The sequence below is a fragment of the Nannobrachium achirus genome (genome assembly GCF_963921795.1).
Source record: "Nannobrachium achirus genome assembly, chromosome: 23".
In the NCBI taxonomy this organism is placed as follows: domain Eukaryota; kingdom Metazoa; phylum Chordata; class Actinopteri; order Myctophiformes; family Myctophidae; genus Nannobrachium; species Nannobrachium achirus.
The window spans coordinates 47,046,701-47,059,759 of NC_137830.1; the positions used below are offsets into that span (position 1 = coordinate 47,046,701).

General features: G+C 41.6%; 1 protein-coding gene across 4 annotated transcripts in view; it reads left to right on the forward strand.

Annotated features, from left to right (window-relative positions):
* sbf1 (SET binding factor 1) overlaps nucleotides 1–13,059 on the forward strand; it is a 135,675-nt gene extending 122,616 nt beyond the window's left edge. For all 4 annotated transcript variants that reach the window (XM_080754773.1, XM_080754774.1, XM_080754775.1 and 1 more), the window contains 4 exons: nucleotides 3,603–3,817; nucleotides 4,894–4,981; nucleotides 6,396–6,527; nucleotides 7,647–13,059. In XM_080754773.1, the coding sequence (XP_080610899.1) occupies nucleotides 3,603–3,817; nucleotides 4,894–4,981; nucleotides 6,396–6,527; nucleotides 7,647–7,745 (534 nt within the window). In that variant the 3' untranslated portion in view covers nucleotides 7,746–13,059. The remainder of the gene's footprint in view (nucleotides 1–3,602; nucleotides 3,818–4,893; nucleotides 4,982–6,395; nucleotides 6,528–7,646) is intronic.

A 13,059-nucleotide genomic window follows, 5' to 3' on the forward strand; every position in this document is an offset into this window, starting at 1 on the left:
TAATGGGTTAAGTCCTACATTTGTTTTTACATTTTTGAAAATATGCCAAAAATAGGGACTCCAGGGTTAATGTGTTTTTAAAGTGTGAGAGGCAATCTCCAACAAGCACAATCTGTGATGAAATTATTACGGCTGTTCCAATGTAGTTCCTGCTAATTGAAACCGTAGAAGAAAATAGACCAATTATTTGTTTACAAACATTGAGACTGAATGCACAGGTGACTGTTTCATGTAATCAATTCCCAACCGATCTCCAAACCTGTTGTTTTGGGGAGCGCTGGTTTCAGTTCATTCAACCTCTTGTGTGTTGGCAAGTGTGTGTGCCCTAGTAGCGAGACATACTGTATATATACTTCATTGCGCAACGGTATTGCGCGCCAAGAGTAGCTGATGTGAGCTTGGAGGTCTGCTATTCTTGGCTGTTCCCTGCGTGCAAGCATAAAATAGGCTTCATGGACTGCAGCTGGGCGAGTAATAGCAGGGACTGGTGCCTTGATCATGAGGAGGAGCGCTCCTTCCGTTCTGATGACGGCGAATGGAGTTGGGGTTTTTGAAGCTCAACTGTTTTGAATCACTATTATTGTTTACAATCAACAGAAACCAAGATTTACACATTTCAAGAGTGAGAAATCACAGTAAAAATCCTAAGCATTCTTCCTCCATACTGGGAGAAAAACAGCATCTGACAGTTTGATGGAATGCATTTTTAAACTGAGTGCAGTGACCAGGGACGTGCTGGCCATTGGGAAAAGCGGGACAACTCCCGAACGGCCGGTTCATTCCCGGCCGGTCCAGACCGGCCATTAGGAAAAAAATAAAAATATGTCGGCCTTCGTTCCATTTTGGGGGCTGGGTGGCCAACAAAGTACATCGTCACTGTCAGGCAGAAACCTCGTATCTCCAAGTTTCAAATTTGTACATTTTTTCGCAAAGCAAAGCCCTGCTTCATCATACAAGGCCGTCACACAAAAGTAGTGAAGTTGTAGATCGGCTGTTTTCACTAGTTTAAATCATTTTTAAAATGATAAATTCAAAACAAACGGTTTTGGACATACAAGGTTTCCACCCGACAACGACGAAATATAACTCATGTAATTGGCCCACTAGCTTGTCACTTTGTCACAAATCTTTGAGTAGCAGCAGCGCTATAGAGAGAGATCTCTCTCTATAGCGCGCAATGAGGGCCTCTACAACTCTTTTTCCCGGGCTGAATCAGGGGCCCAGCACGTCCCTGGCAGTGACCACTTATCCATTACATCCTATGGGCATCCTATAGGGCAGTGTTTCTCAATCTTTTTTGGCTTCCGTACCCCCTTTCCCAGATTTCTTAATCAAAGTACCCCCTTTACCCAACAACGACATTTCCCTTATAAAACTGCTATTAAAACCATAACTAGTGGTATATGATGCTATGATAACCCCCCTTTTCATTATATAACATCACAAATAAGAAAGGCAATGGGAGTTTCAAACGGTGATTCAGTCCAGTTTTCATGTCAATAACTTACATTCAAACATCATTCATACACATCCCAGTTGATTGGTATAATTTGGGTTAGCAACTAACAGGCTCACGTTTCTCCAAGTCCAAGTGTCATCATTAAACATAACAGGAAATGTTTTTTTCTCCTAATTCAATTGTAGTTAATTATTTAACTATGAATAATATCAGAATTTATACTTCTATTTTTCTTTTTTGGGGGAATTTTCTCAAGTATCCCCTGCAGTACCCCCGCGTACCCCAAGGGGTACACATACCCCCATTTGAGAAACACTGCTATAGGGCTTATTTGGTCTGACCTGCCGGTGCATGCTGGTTCTTATCAGTATGTGTGACATGGACCTTTAAGGCATCTAATATAGAAACAGCACAGACCCCAATTTCATAGCTGCAAGTCTGCTGACATCTTGTGGCCAAATGGTAAGGCGAAACATGACATGTACAATCTGCAAAGCACATAACATAAAGCATGTTAGCTCTACCATCAATGCATGGTGCCTCGCAGTTACTCAATTACTGTACTTAAAGGAGTAGTTCACCACTTTTCAACCTGTCTTCATATAATAGGTCCTCACTAATGTTCATGATAACATATCACAATTTTTTTCTACTCGGTCCAAGTCTCCTAGGAGAGCTGTGGGAAGTTCAGAATCCATCGTCTTGTGACATCATCATTTTCCAAAAAGAAATTTAATCAATATTTTTGAAAAGAATATTTAGATTTTTATTATCGCGAGAACAATGGCTTCCACTTTAAAATTGCAACTTTTCAGGAATAGAAAGCCTGCAGTTTCTATAAGCTGGATTGGCAATCGATGATGTCACAAGACGATGGGTTTCTGACCTGCCCACAGCCCTCCTCTGAGAAAAAAAAAAAGTAAAGCTATTTTTGAGTGAGGACCAATTATATGAACATAGGTTGAAAAGTGGTGGGGTGCCCTTGTAAGTACAATTTTGAGCTGTTTTTTACTTTACTGGAGCACTTCCAATTTTCTGTATTTTTAATTCTGCTCCACTACATCTTGGAGGCAAATATTGTACTTTTACTCCACTACAGTTATCTGAAAAATTAAGTTACTAGATACATTGTAGACTTTTGTACTTACTCAAACACATTTTGAATGATTGATTTACTTGTAAAATATAGCAGTATTGATACTTTTGATTAAGTAAAACAGGCGAGTACTTTTTCCACTGGTGTTGGTATCTGGTCGCATAGAGTTGAAAGTTGCTCTTTGGGCGCTTGGGAACCGTTTTTATTAGAAATCCTTGCAGAATGAACGATTTGGGGGGGGACAGCCTTATTCTGTTGCCTCGTTTCGAGTTCCTCCGACTCTGCTGATAATGGGGGGTTTTCCCCTCTTGTTTCCCCTCCCAGAGGCGTCAATTGGGTATGGAAAGATATGGCAGCTGCCATACCTTAGCTACAGGGGGAAAAAATAAAATATACTTCTTAAAATAAATTCATCATGCCTGTTACAAAGGTATGGCAATATGACTGAAGGCGTGCGTGCAAGACACCATTCATGTTGCCATACCTTAGCTCAGGGGTTTTCAAAGTGGGTGACGGGGCACCCTGGGGTGACGGGGCACCCTGGGGTGCCGCGACGGCAGACCAAGGGTGCCGCGAGATCATTTGATAATATTTGGAATTTATTTGGACACTTGAAAAAATATTTAGTATAATTTTAAACTTGGAAGTACAAAGTTATTTTCAGTCAGTTCTAACCAAAATAGCTATTATCTCAACGTTTTCCTCGCAACATAATCACTAAAATCTCGTCACTGTCGGGCAGAAAACAAGACTGTCGCATCGCGAGACGTTGTGTGCTTGTAGATCTGCTGTTTTCACTAGTTTAGTACATTTTATAGATGATAAATACAAAACGAACGGTTTTGGACATACAAGGTTTCCACCCGACAACGATGATATGCTATAAATTTAAGGTGCTTGTGAGTGAAAATTATAATGTAGGGGTGCCTCAGATTTAAAAAAAAAAAATGTTCATGGGGTGCCCTGAGACAAAAAAGTGTGGGAACCCCTGCCTTAGCTTTTGCTGAACTGACGCCACTGTCAACCTCTCTCCGCCCACACACACAGCCGTCGTTCTCCAGCTCGCTGCTGATGTCGTCCAACCTCAGCCACCAGCGGCGCTCCCAGGGCGTGTACCTGCAGGAGAGCGGCGGCGGCGTGGGCTCCTCCATCAACCTGTCGCTGGACTGCGACGACAACACCACCTCCACGCCCGTGTCGGGGGGACGGCCCAGCACCAGCACCCTGTACAGCCAGTTCCAGAGCACGGAGAGCGAGAACAGGTCTGAATTCATAGAACAGTGGTTCATCTCACAGACAAAACAAAACCATGCCCAAAGAAATTAACCCATTTAGGGCCTAGAATTATTGACTGCTTTAACCAGTGAAAAATAGCAGATCTACAAGCTCACAGCGCGGCACTGAGTATACATATAATGTAATACATATCATTTTGGGGGTCCTTCACATGAAAAGGTTTGAGAACCACTGACATAGTAGTCTCTCAAGAACAGACTAACTGAGCTCCAGTTAAGTGAAAAGGACCTTTTCTTTGACGATGGCTGGCCAGATTGCTGACATAGAAACATAGGTTTTTCAAAAAACCTTAGAAGGATTCAAAAGACACTTATAGAATAGGGTCAAAATTCTAATTTTCACGATTTTTCTAAAATAGCAGATCTACAAGCTCGCGGCGCGGCACCCGGTGCCGCGCTGTGAGCTTGTATATCTGCTATTTTTTAATAGTTAAAGCATAAAATAATGATACACCATAATGTGTACCCGTTCTGAATGGGTTAAAACATGGCACTGGCAAGTGTTCAAGGAAATCTAACTGATGGGTTTAAAGTGATAAATGGTGCATTTATATAGCGCCTTTATCCAAGGCGCTTTACAATGATTGTGCATTACGTTCACCCATTCACACACACACATTCATACACCGGTGGCGGAGGAAACCATGCAAGGTTTCAGAGTCTTGCTCAAGGACACTTTTACACCAACTCTGGGGGAGCCTGGGATCGAACTGGGAACCTTCTGGTTCCCAATTGGCCTCTCTACCCCTGAGCCAATGCCGCAACCCGCCACAACCCGTCAGTTATATTTTCTTGCCCACTAAAATGTAAAATCTGAGAGCAGAGGGGGACAACATTTACTTTTTGCATACTATGGGTGGAAAAAAGTGAGAATCAACAATATTGGCCAATTCTCGTGGGACCAGTGTCATAAAAAAAAGTGACATAATGGCAAATATCAGCCAAATTGATGTATACCGTATCGGGCTCTACTTAATTGTATGTAGTATGAAGTATGTTGGATTCTACTTACTTCTTTCTTTTTTGCACTTCTTTCCGGTCAGGAGTTTTGAAGGTATCCTGTATAAGAAAGGGGCGCTGCTGAAACCTTGGAAACCGCGGTGGTTTGTGCTGGACAAGACCAAACACCAGGTGAGAGACTGGGCAGGGCTGCTGGTTGATGACGGCTCATCATGGTGGTGTTATTATATCCAGTGATGTAAAGTAACATAACAAAATAACAGGGTTCCCACGGTCATGAAATTCCTGGAAATATTTTGAAATTAGAAAAATATTTTTCCAGTACTGGAAAAGTTTTGTAATTGATCAAGGGTCCTGGAAAGTCCTGGAAAAAATAGCTATGCATTGTCTTTGGTTATTATTGTCTCTGAAATGACAAATTAAACATTGGCCAAATTGTCAAATATTAGAGGAAGAAATTGTGAAAATAGCAGATGTACATGCTCACAACCCCTCGCGTTGCGAGACGTTGTGAGCATGTAGATCTGCTATTTTCAATCAAACCGTGTTATACAAAATCCCTCAACTCTCTTCAAATATGATTATTTCGGGGGTCACAGCCTGAAAAGGTTGAGAACCACTGGCTTACACTACCTGTCTTTGGGCATTGCACATAGGAGTAAGCGACTCGTTATTGAGCTGAATTATTGTTATATAGTCCTGGAAATCAGGTTAAATATTCTGGAAAAGTTTTGGAAAGGTTTTGGAAATTAATTGGTAAAGATGTGTGGGAACCCTGAAACAGAAAAACAGAAACAGAGAAGTAGAATACAAGGAATAAAACATACACAAATGTATTTAATACTGGTAATATACCTCCACACAAAGTTTAGTTTCACTTACTTTTACTTACATACTGTATAAACATACACATACCGGTATATATATATATTTACATACTTGTACACCTGCATACTTGTAAAGATCCTTCACAGAATATCCATTTTCATATATAATATCCATTTCAACCAGTATTTATAAAATGTATTTTACTGAAAATGTGAGTTTCTCTATTTTGTATATGTTCTGTGTTGAACTTGAAAATGTACTTGAGTAAAAGTACAAAATTGTTGGTATCAAGTACAAAATGTTTGAAAATAGCCGATCTACAAGCTCACAACCGCTTATTTTCAAATAGCCATGGTATAAAATAGGGTTAAAGTGGATTTATGTATGTGTTATAATATAATCATTTATATTTGCAAAGTATCTAGTAACCAAAGCTTTCAAACAATTGTAGTGTAGTAAAAGTACAATATTTGGATCCGAGATGATTATTTGGAAATACTCAAGTAAAGTACAAATACCTCAAAATTGTACAGTACTTAAAGTAAATCTACACCAGTGATATTTCTACATTACAGTATTGATACTTTTTCCATGCAAATACTTTTTCCACCACTGATAATAACCACTGTCTTTCCACCATTCTCTCTCTCTCTCTCTCTCTCTCTCTCTCTCTCTCTCTCTCCCTCTCCCTCTCCCTCTCTCTCTCTCTCTCTCTCTCTCTCTCTCTCTCTCCCTCTCTCTCCCTCTCTTCCCCCAGCTACGATACTACGAGAGCAGGCAGGACAAGGAGTGTAAAGGTGTGATTGACCTGGCAGAGGTGGAGTCTGTCATTCCAGGCACACACACCATGGGAGCACCTAAAAACATTGAGGAGAAGGCCTTCTTTGATGTAAGATCTCCCACATTCTACTGTGTGTGTCTGTGGCTTGGTATGGTTATACAGTGAGTGAATGCAATGCAATTAACGTAACCCTTGTCTTTTTTCTTTTCTTGTTGATCAAGGTTGGTTTTGCATTATACACAGAACATGCAAAACCCACCCACCCACATTTAAAAATACAAATACAAATACATAAAGTATATGTCATACACATACAAAAGAAAATAGATTGCACTATGTTACAGTTAGAGTTTCTGCCTCCATGTTTTCTACAAATGACAAATAAGGTTGCCAGGCTATATAACATTTTGAAATGGATGCTTGGAAGGGAACACCTAATTCTGTTCAGTTTAATAAACTGCATAACCTCTCTAACCCAATGTGAATAAGTTGGAGGAAGGGGTTCCTTCCATTTGAAAAGTATCTTGGCAGCAACATTGCTATTCTGCACTCAGATACCGCATCCGCGACACAATATGAGCTTGTAGGACTGCTATTTTTGGTCCACAACACCAGGGACGTGCTGGGCCCCTGATTCAGCCCGAGGCCATCATTGCGCGAGAGATCTCTCTCTATAGCGCTGCTGCTACTCAAAGATTTGCCATTTCAGATCATGACAAGTGACAAGCCAGTGGGCCAAATTACATGAGTTAAATTTTGTCGTTGTCGGGTGGAAACCTTGTATGTCCAAAACCTACAAGCACAAGCACAATTTTGTCGTTGTCGGGTGGAAACCTTGTATGTCCAAAACCTACAAGCACACTGTGCAAGGCGCTGTGTGCTTGTAGATCGGCTGTTTTCACTACTTTTGTGCGACGGCCTTGTATGATGAAGCAGGGCTTTGCTTTGCGAAAAAATGTACACATTTGAAATTTGGAGATACGAGGTTTCTGCCCTACAGTGACGATTTACTTTGTTGGCCGCCCAGCCCCCAAAATGGAACGAAGGCCGACATTTTATTTTTTATTTCTTTTCCTAATGGCCGGCCTGGACCGGCCGGGAATGAACCGGCCGTTCGGGAGTTGTCCCGCTTTTCCCAATGGCCAGCACGTCCCTGCACGACACCATCATCATACAACAAATGATAAACCTGTAACTAATGTCCTTCCTTACTCTCTTGTTTTGCAGCTCAAGACGACCAAACGAGTGTATTACTTCTGTGCTCAGGACAGCCTGAACGCACAGCTGTGGATGGACAGTGTTCAGAGTTGCCTGTCGGATGCCTAAAAGAGAGGCGGGACTCTTTTAATTCTTTTTTTTAAAGAGGGAAGGAACGAATGAGCAGTGATGGACATCTCTGCTGGCCAATCCCAGGAGGAGGGAGGTTAAGCTCCGTTCAGCGTCGGCGGTAGTGTTGAACTAATGAAGTTGCGTCGCGACGTTTCAGTGTTTTTGTTAAAAAAAACAAAAGAAAAGTAAAGTAAAAAAAAAAAAAAAAAGTCCTCGAATGACCACTTTGCTGTTCTCTCACCATGTAGCTGCAGCCCGTCACTTCTCACCGTAGTCTGACCACTATCTGCGCTGGATCGTCTATATGCGAGCAAAACAGGAGTTAACACAATGAAGCATGATGTCCTTTGTTATGCAAGCCTGCAGGGCCAGCCTCATCTCGTCTCTAGGTGTCATATTGTCATATTGACACGTGGGCAGGTGCCATTGGCGTCCTCGTTGCTGAAGCCAAAAAGTGACCCTTTTGCCGTAATATGACTCAACGTTGACCATCTCAACTGATCATGTGCCATTTCAAAACAGATCATAACCGATTCCCACCCTATCGGTATGCAGCTCGGACGGCACTGAGCAGCGGCACGCTCTGCCTTGTTGTTCCGTTTCCACACCGAGTCGTCGACGTTCCTAGCATTCCTATCATCAACGTTGGCCGCAAACTGTCACTTTTGCCGTCGGCATGTTGTGGACGTCCATGGTGGCCTGCCCAGGTGTCACTATATGAGGCTTTTCGTGAGAACACGTTGGCAGGGCAAGTTTGCCAACTGGACTAATGCAGCCTCGCGGCCGTCCTGTGGTGTGGAGCAGCATGAAGACTGATCCCCATCCTCCACCTGTACACAACCTGCACCTTCTACTTCCTGGTTTAAGGTTCGACGACGTAACATCGTTGTGTCGAGCGACAAAGTACAAGTCAGCCTTCACACACATGCCTGCCCACTCTTCTTCAGAACTCTCCACAGAAGGAGCGATGGAGGAAGCCTCCATCAAACATAGAACATCCTATGTGTTGATCAAAATAAAAACAAGTCATACGGTGGCATAACCCTTTAACACCATGGCCGAAAACCCTCTGAGAACGATCAGGATCGTCGACTGGTTGACCGACCACACTGCCCCGACTGACACAGGCCTTTTGTGTCACAGTAAAGCTCTTCCTCTCTTGGCTCCCTTGTTTGTCTGCCTCTCACTGCCTGACGTAGCTGATTTGCCATAAGATGGTCACTAAAGCCTGATTTACACTTAGTTGCACGCCGGTGTGATACACTGAAAATAGCCTATGTACAAAGCTCACAACGTGTTTGCGAGCTTTTAGATCGGCCTTTTTCAGTGTGCGACACTGCATGCAACATAAATCGGGGCTAACGTATTCCTTTGGCCCAAAACGTGCAGGGAGGGAGGGACGCCTTCTCGACAACGGTTCATGAAGGATTTTCTTTTATCATTCTTTTTTTTCCCCCCTCTCAAATGTATAATGGAGGGAGATCATTGATCCTCATCCCCCATTGCCTGAAAGATCGACGATGGTGACGATGATATACTGTGAAAGCCAATGGCCGGTAGCCCCCTGCGATCAATCCAGGAAGAACACTGGTGTGTGGAGATGAGGTTCTCAATCTCTTCAGGAATGAAGTGTGTCCACAGATCCTTCAGTTAAGAGTGTTTACAAAAAGAAGCTATGGACAAACGTTTCCTCTCTTGAGCTCTTCCTCTTTGTCTTTCTAACCAATACATATACACATAAAAACCACTATTAACATGCATATTTTTAACAGATGGAGAAGGAGGGATATATATATATATACTGTATATATACATATATATATATATTGTTGTGAAGATGAACTACAGACGTGTAAAAGAGATTGGGATTTTGGGACTGCCTAGCCAGGAGAGTATTACACAACACCTCAGAGAGATTGATTATGTGTTTACACAGTGTAATGCTGAGTAATTGGAGCTGTGTGGACTAACACCCACCCCTCAGCAGGTTAAGCTGACCATAACCCCTCTATGAGCGCTAGTGTGTCAGATAGGATTAAAGAAGCTTTTTTAAAGGGGCATTTCACACAACGCTTGAATCCCTCCAAATCAGGTTTTATAGTATCCACCGAAACTGTAGTTTTAACTTCTTAATAGTGTTTAATGATCAATGTGCACTTAGGGTAATTTCACAGGGAGTTTGTTTTCTTCCCGCACACTGCTGAATATGAGCAAAACACCACTGCCTGTTGCTTTACTGTTACTGAGAAAACACTTGGCACAGTCAACGATCTAATCAACTCAAAAACGAGCCGTTTCTTACATTAGGACTATAAACGCAGTGCGGATGTATTACATTTGAATTGCCCCTTTACCAATGCTAAGCGGGGACAGTTACTGATAAATGAATACCAGAAAACTCGCCCTAAAACAAACTCGACCCAAACTCGTTTCCCAGCGGGTCTGTGGTCTTAAGCTAGATGCAGATTAGACTAAAATCAAATCTGTGCTTCTGGGGTCAATTTTCAAAAAAAAAAACCTATGTTGCCATCAGTGTTCCTCAAACTTTGTCATGTCAAGGACCCCCAGAATGATATGTATTTGGCCACGGACCCCCATCACAAAATATTTTGTTCCAGGGACCCCCAGAAGCAAATATTTGATTTTGTCTATTCTGCATCTAGCTTAAGGCCACAGACCCGTTGGGAAACGAGTTTTGATCGAGTTTGTTTTAGGGCGAGTTTTCCGGTTACCCTGATAAATACATCCAAACAGTGGGTCACCAGAGATTGATCACAGAGGGGGTGTCGTGGTGGTCAGTGTCAAAACTATAGAACACACTGGAAATGCAAGAAAGGACAGTCCAGCTGACTTGGGTAGTTCACCACTTGTATTGGGCGTTTCAGACGTGAATCTCTTTTGCCTATGTCTGGTTTAAACTGTACATAAGACATAACAGGGCCTGTCCACGCTCAAACCACATCAAAAAAGGTCATTATTTCAGTCAACTTTCTTCACATGGGCTTCAGTCTAAACCAGTGTTTTTTGTGTGTGTGTGTTTTGTTTTTAGTTAGGGCCTGTTATTTTCAGATCTAAAGCTTGTATATAGAGAAGTATGTCTGTTAGAGAATTCTAGAGAAAGAGTGTTTAGCTGGATTCTGTGAGATTGGAAAAGAACGAGTCACTTTCCTTTTTCCTTCCCTTTTTTAAGTTACAGAATCGCTATGCGTTAACCATCGTTACAAGCCCCCTGTGGCGCCACACATAAATACACATACATACACCAAACACAAACACACACATACATGCTTGTCGTTAACACAAACCTTGCTTTGTAAAATATGGTTCTACTGCTGTCTCGTTGAACATAAAATGAATTGAATTGTAGATTTTTTTTTTGTGTCTAATAACTCCTTTGTACATACTACTCCAGATTTGTATGTAACGTTTATGGTAGTAATTTATTTAACTTTGTCTCCACAGTAAGAGAGGTAGGTCCTCAAGCACCACTTTTATTTTAAAAATTAGGAATCCAATGTGCCATTTTGTTTATCTCTGTATTAATGTGACTAATGCTACTACTTTTTTTGGGGAAAGAAATGTACAACAAGTAAACCCTCGATGTCTTTTGTCTTGTTTTTTTGTTTTAACACGGTTGTCCTTACTTAATATGAACATCAACCCTAAAGCAAGAGTGGAAATGGTGTTTGTGTCTAAAGATTAATTCTCTTCTGTTGAAGAGGCTTACTCTGAAGGCTGGTAATATCTTACTGTCTTAAATACCTGTACCAGTGAGCTTATTTTAGTATCATGCTCAAAGATTTTATTTTTGTTTTTATCCCAAAATATTTCTTCTGACAACTGGCATTGTTTTAGTTCAGTCTTGAGGTCAAGTTCAAAGGAGAAGGACCTCACAAAATGGCCATTGAGTTAAATGGAAGCGGTTGGTGCCATCCTGTGTGGTCACGTTCTCAGTCCTTTTGGCTACTCTCACCTTCAGATGGCTGTGTTTTTAAACAACAACCATCGTCAGTGATGAGGAAGGGATATTCTGTCAAGCTTGTTACGTGTTTTTAATTTTCAACCACGTAAACACTGGTGTCCCTATTTGGGGAAAATGTTCAAAAAGAACATTTTATAAATGGCAAGAATAGCACATCTACAAGTTCACAACACTGTTAGCTGAATGACGAATCTGGAACAATTCATAAGTAGCCTGCATCTGCATCACCTCGTAGTTTTCTACCATATTGTCACCGTGGACAAGTACACATGGCATACTGTAACTTGAGTGAATTACTATCTTGCAGTCCCCTGATAGCATGATCATTATGTTAAAGGAAATGATGGCACCAGTTGATATTAACTCGCCAAAAAGTCGTTTTAATAAAATAGTTATTTGGTGATCGTGACATTGCTTTTTGCAACCATCACATACTGTAGATGTTGGCTAGTTGACACCCTTGCCATTCACACCTCATGCCAGCATGTGGTGATTGTGGTAACTGCGATTGGATGCAATAGTGGAATCGTGCATAAAACACAGATTGCAGGTTGCAGATGTGGTGACTGAGAGGACTGTGGTCTGTCTGTAGGTAGCATCATTCATTCACACATAAACCCTACTTAGTTGACTGGAGTTCCCCAGGGGTCTGTACTAGTCCCCCTACGTTTCCCCCACTACACCAAATCGCTGCCAACAATTGCTTATTGTGACTTGTGAACTTGTAGATCCATTGTTTTCGCCCCGGGTGTTCATACCAGAATAGGGGTGCTAAGGTCCATGTGGTTAATAAATGCTTTGGATTAACAGTTGGGCCTTGTTTATTGGGGCATTCTGGAGTTGAGAAGTTGACACCTTCCAACAGGCCATGTGATAATAATGTGTTAATTAATGTCACTGCTGGTCTCTGAAGGACAGACTAAAACTACATCAGCAAATACAGACCCCAGAGCTGTTGAACAGGCTACGACCTAAAAAAGCCTGCTTGATTTTTTACTTTTTTGCACGGCGTGCGTGTCGCTCACCAACGCACAACTAGCTATGAACCAGGCTTTATGCAGGTTGGTATTTGTATTCCGTATTCGTACAGCTCAATCATCCCTTCTCGCAAGTATATTCATCTCTCCTTCTTGTGAGCCATGACTCATTAATTACATCCATCACACCATTAACTAGAACAATATGGCCTAATAATTCTATTTATTTTGGCGCGTCATCATTTTTTTTTTCTTATTTTTTTTTTAGAAATGACCTTCTGAGCCGGGTTGTGTTGTCAATCGTGTAATATATTTTTTAGAATAAAAATAAAACACTGTGGGTTTAAATGTT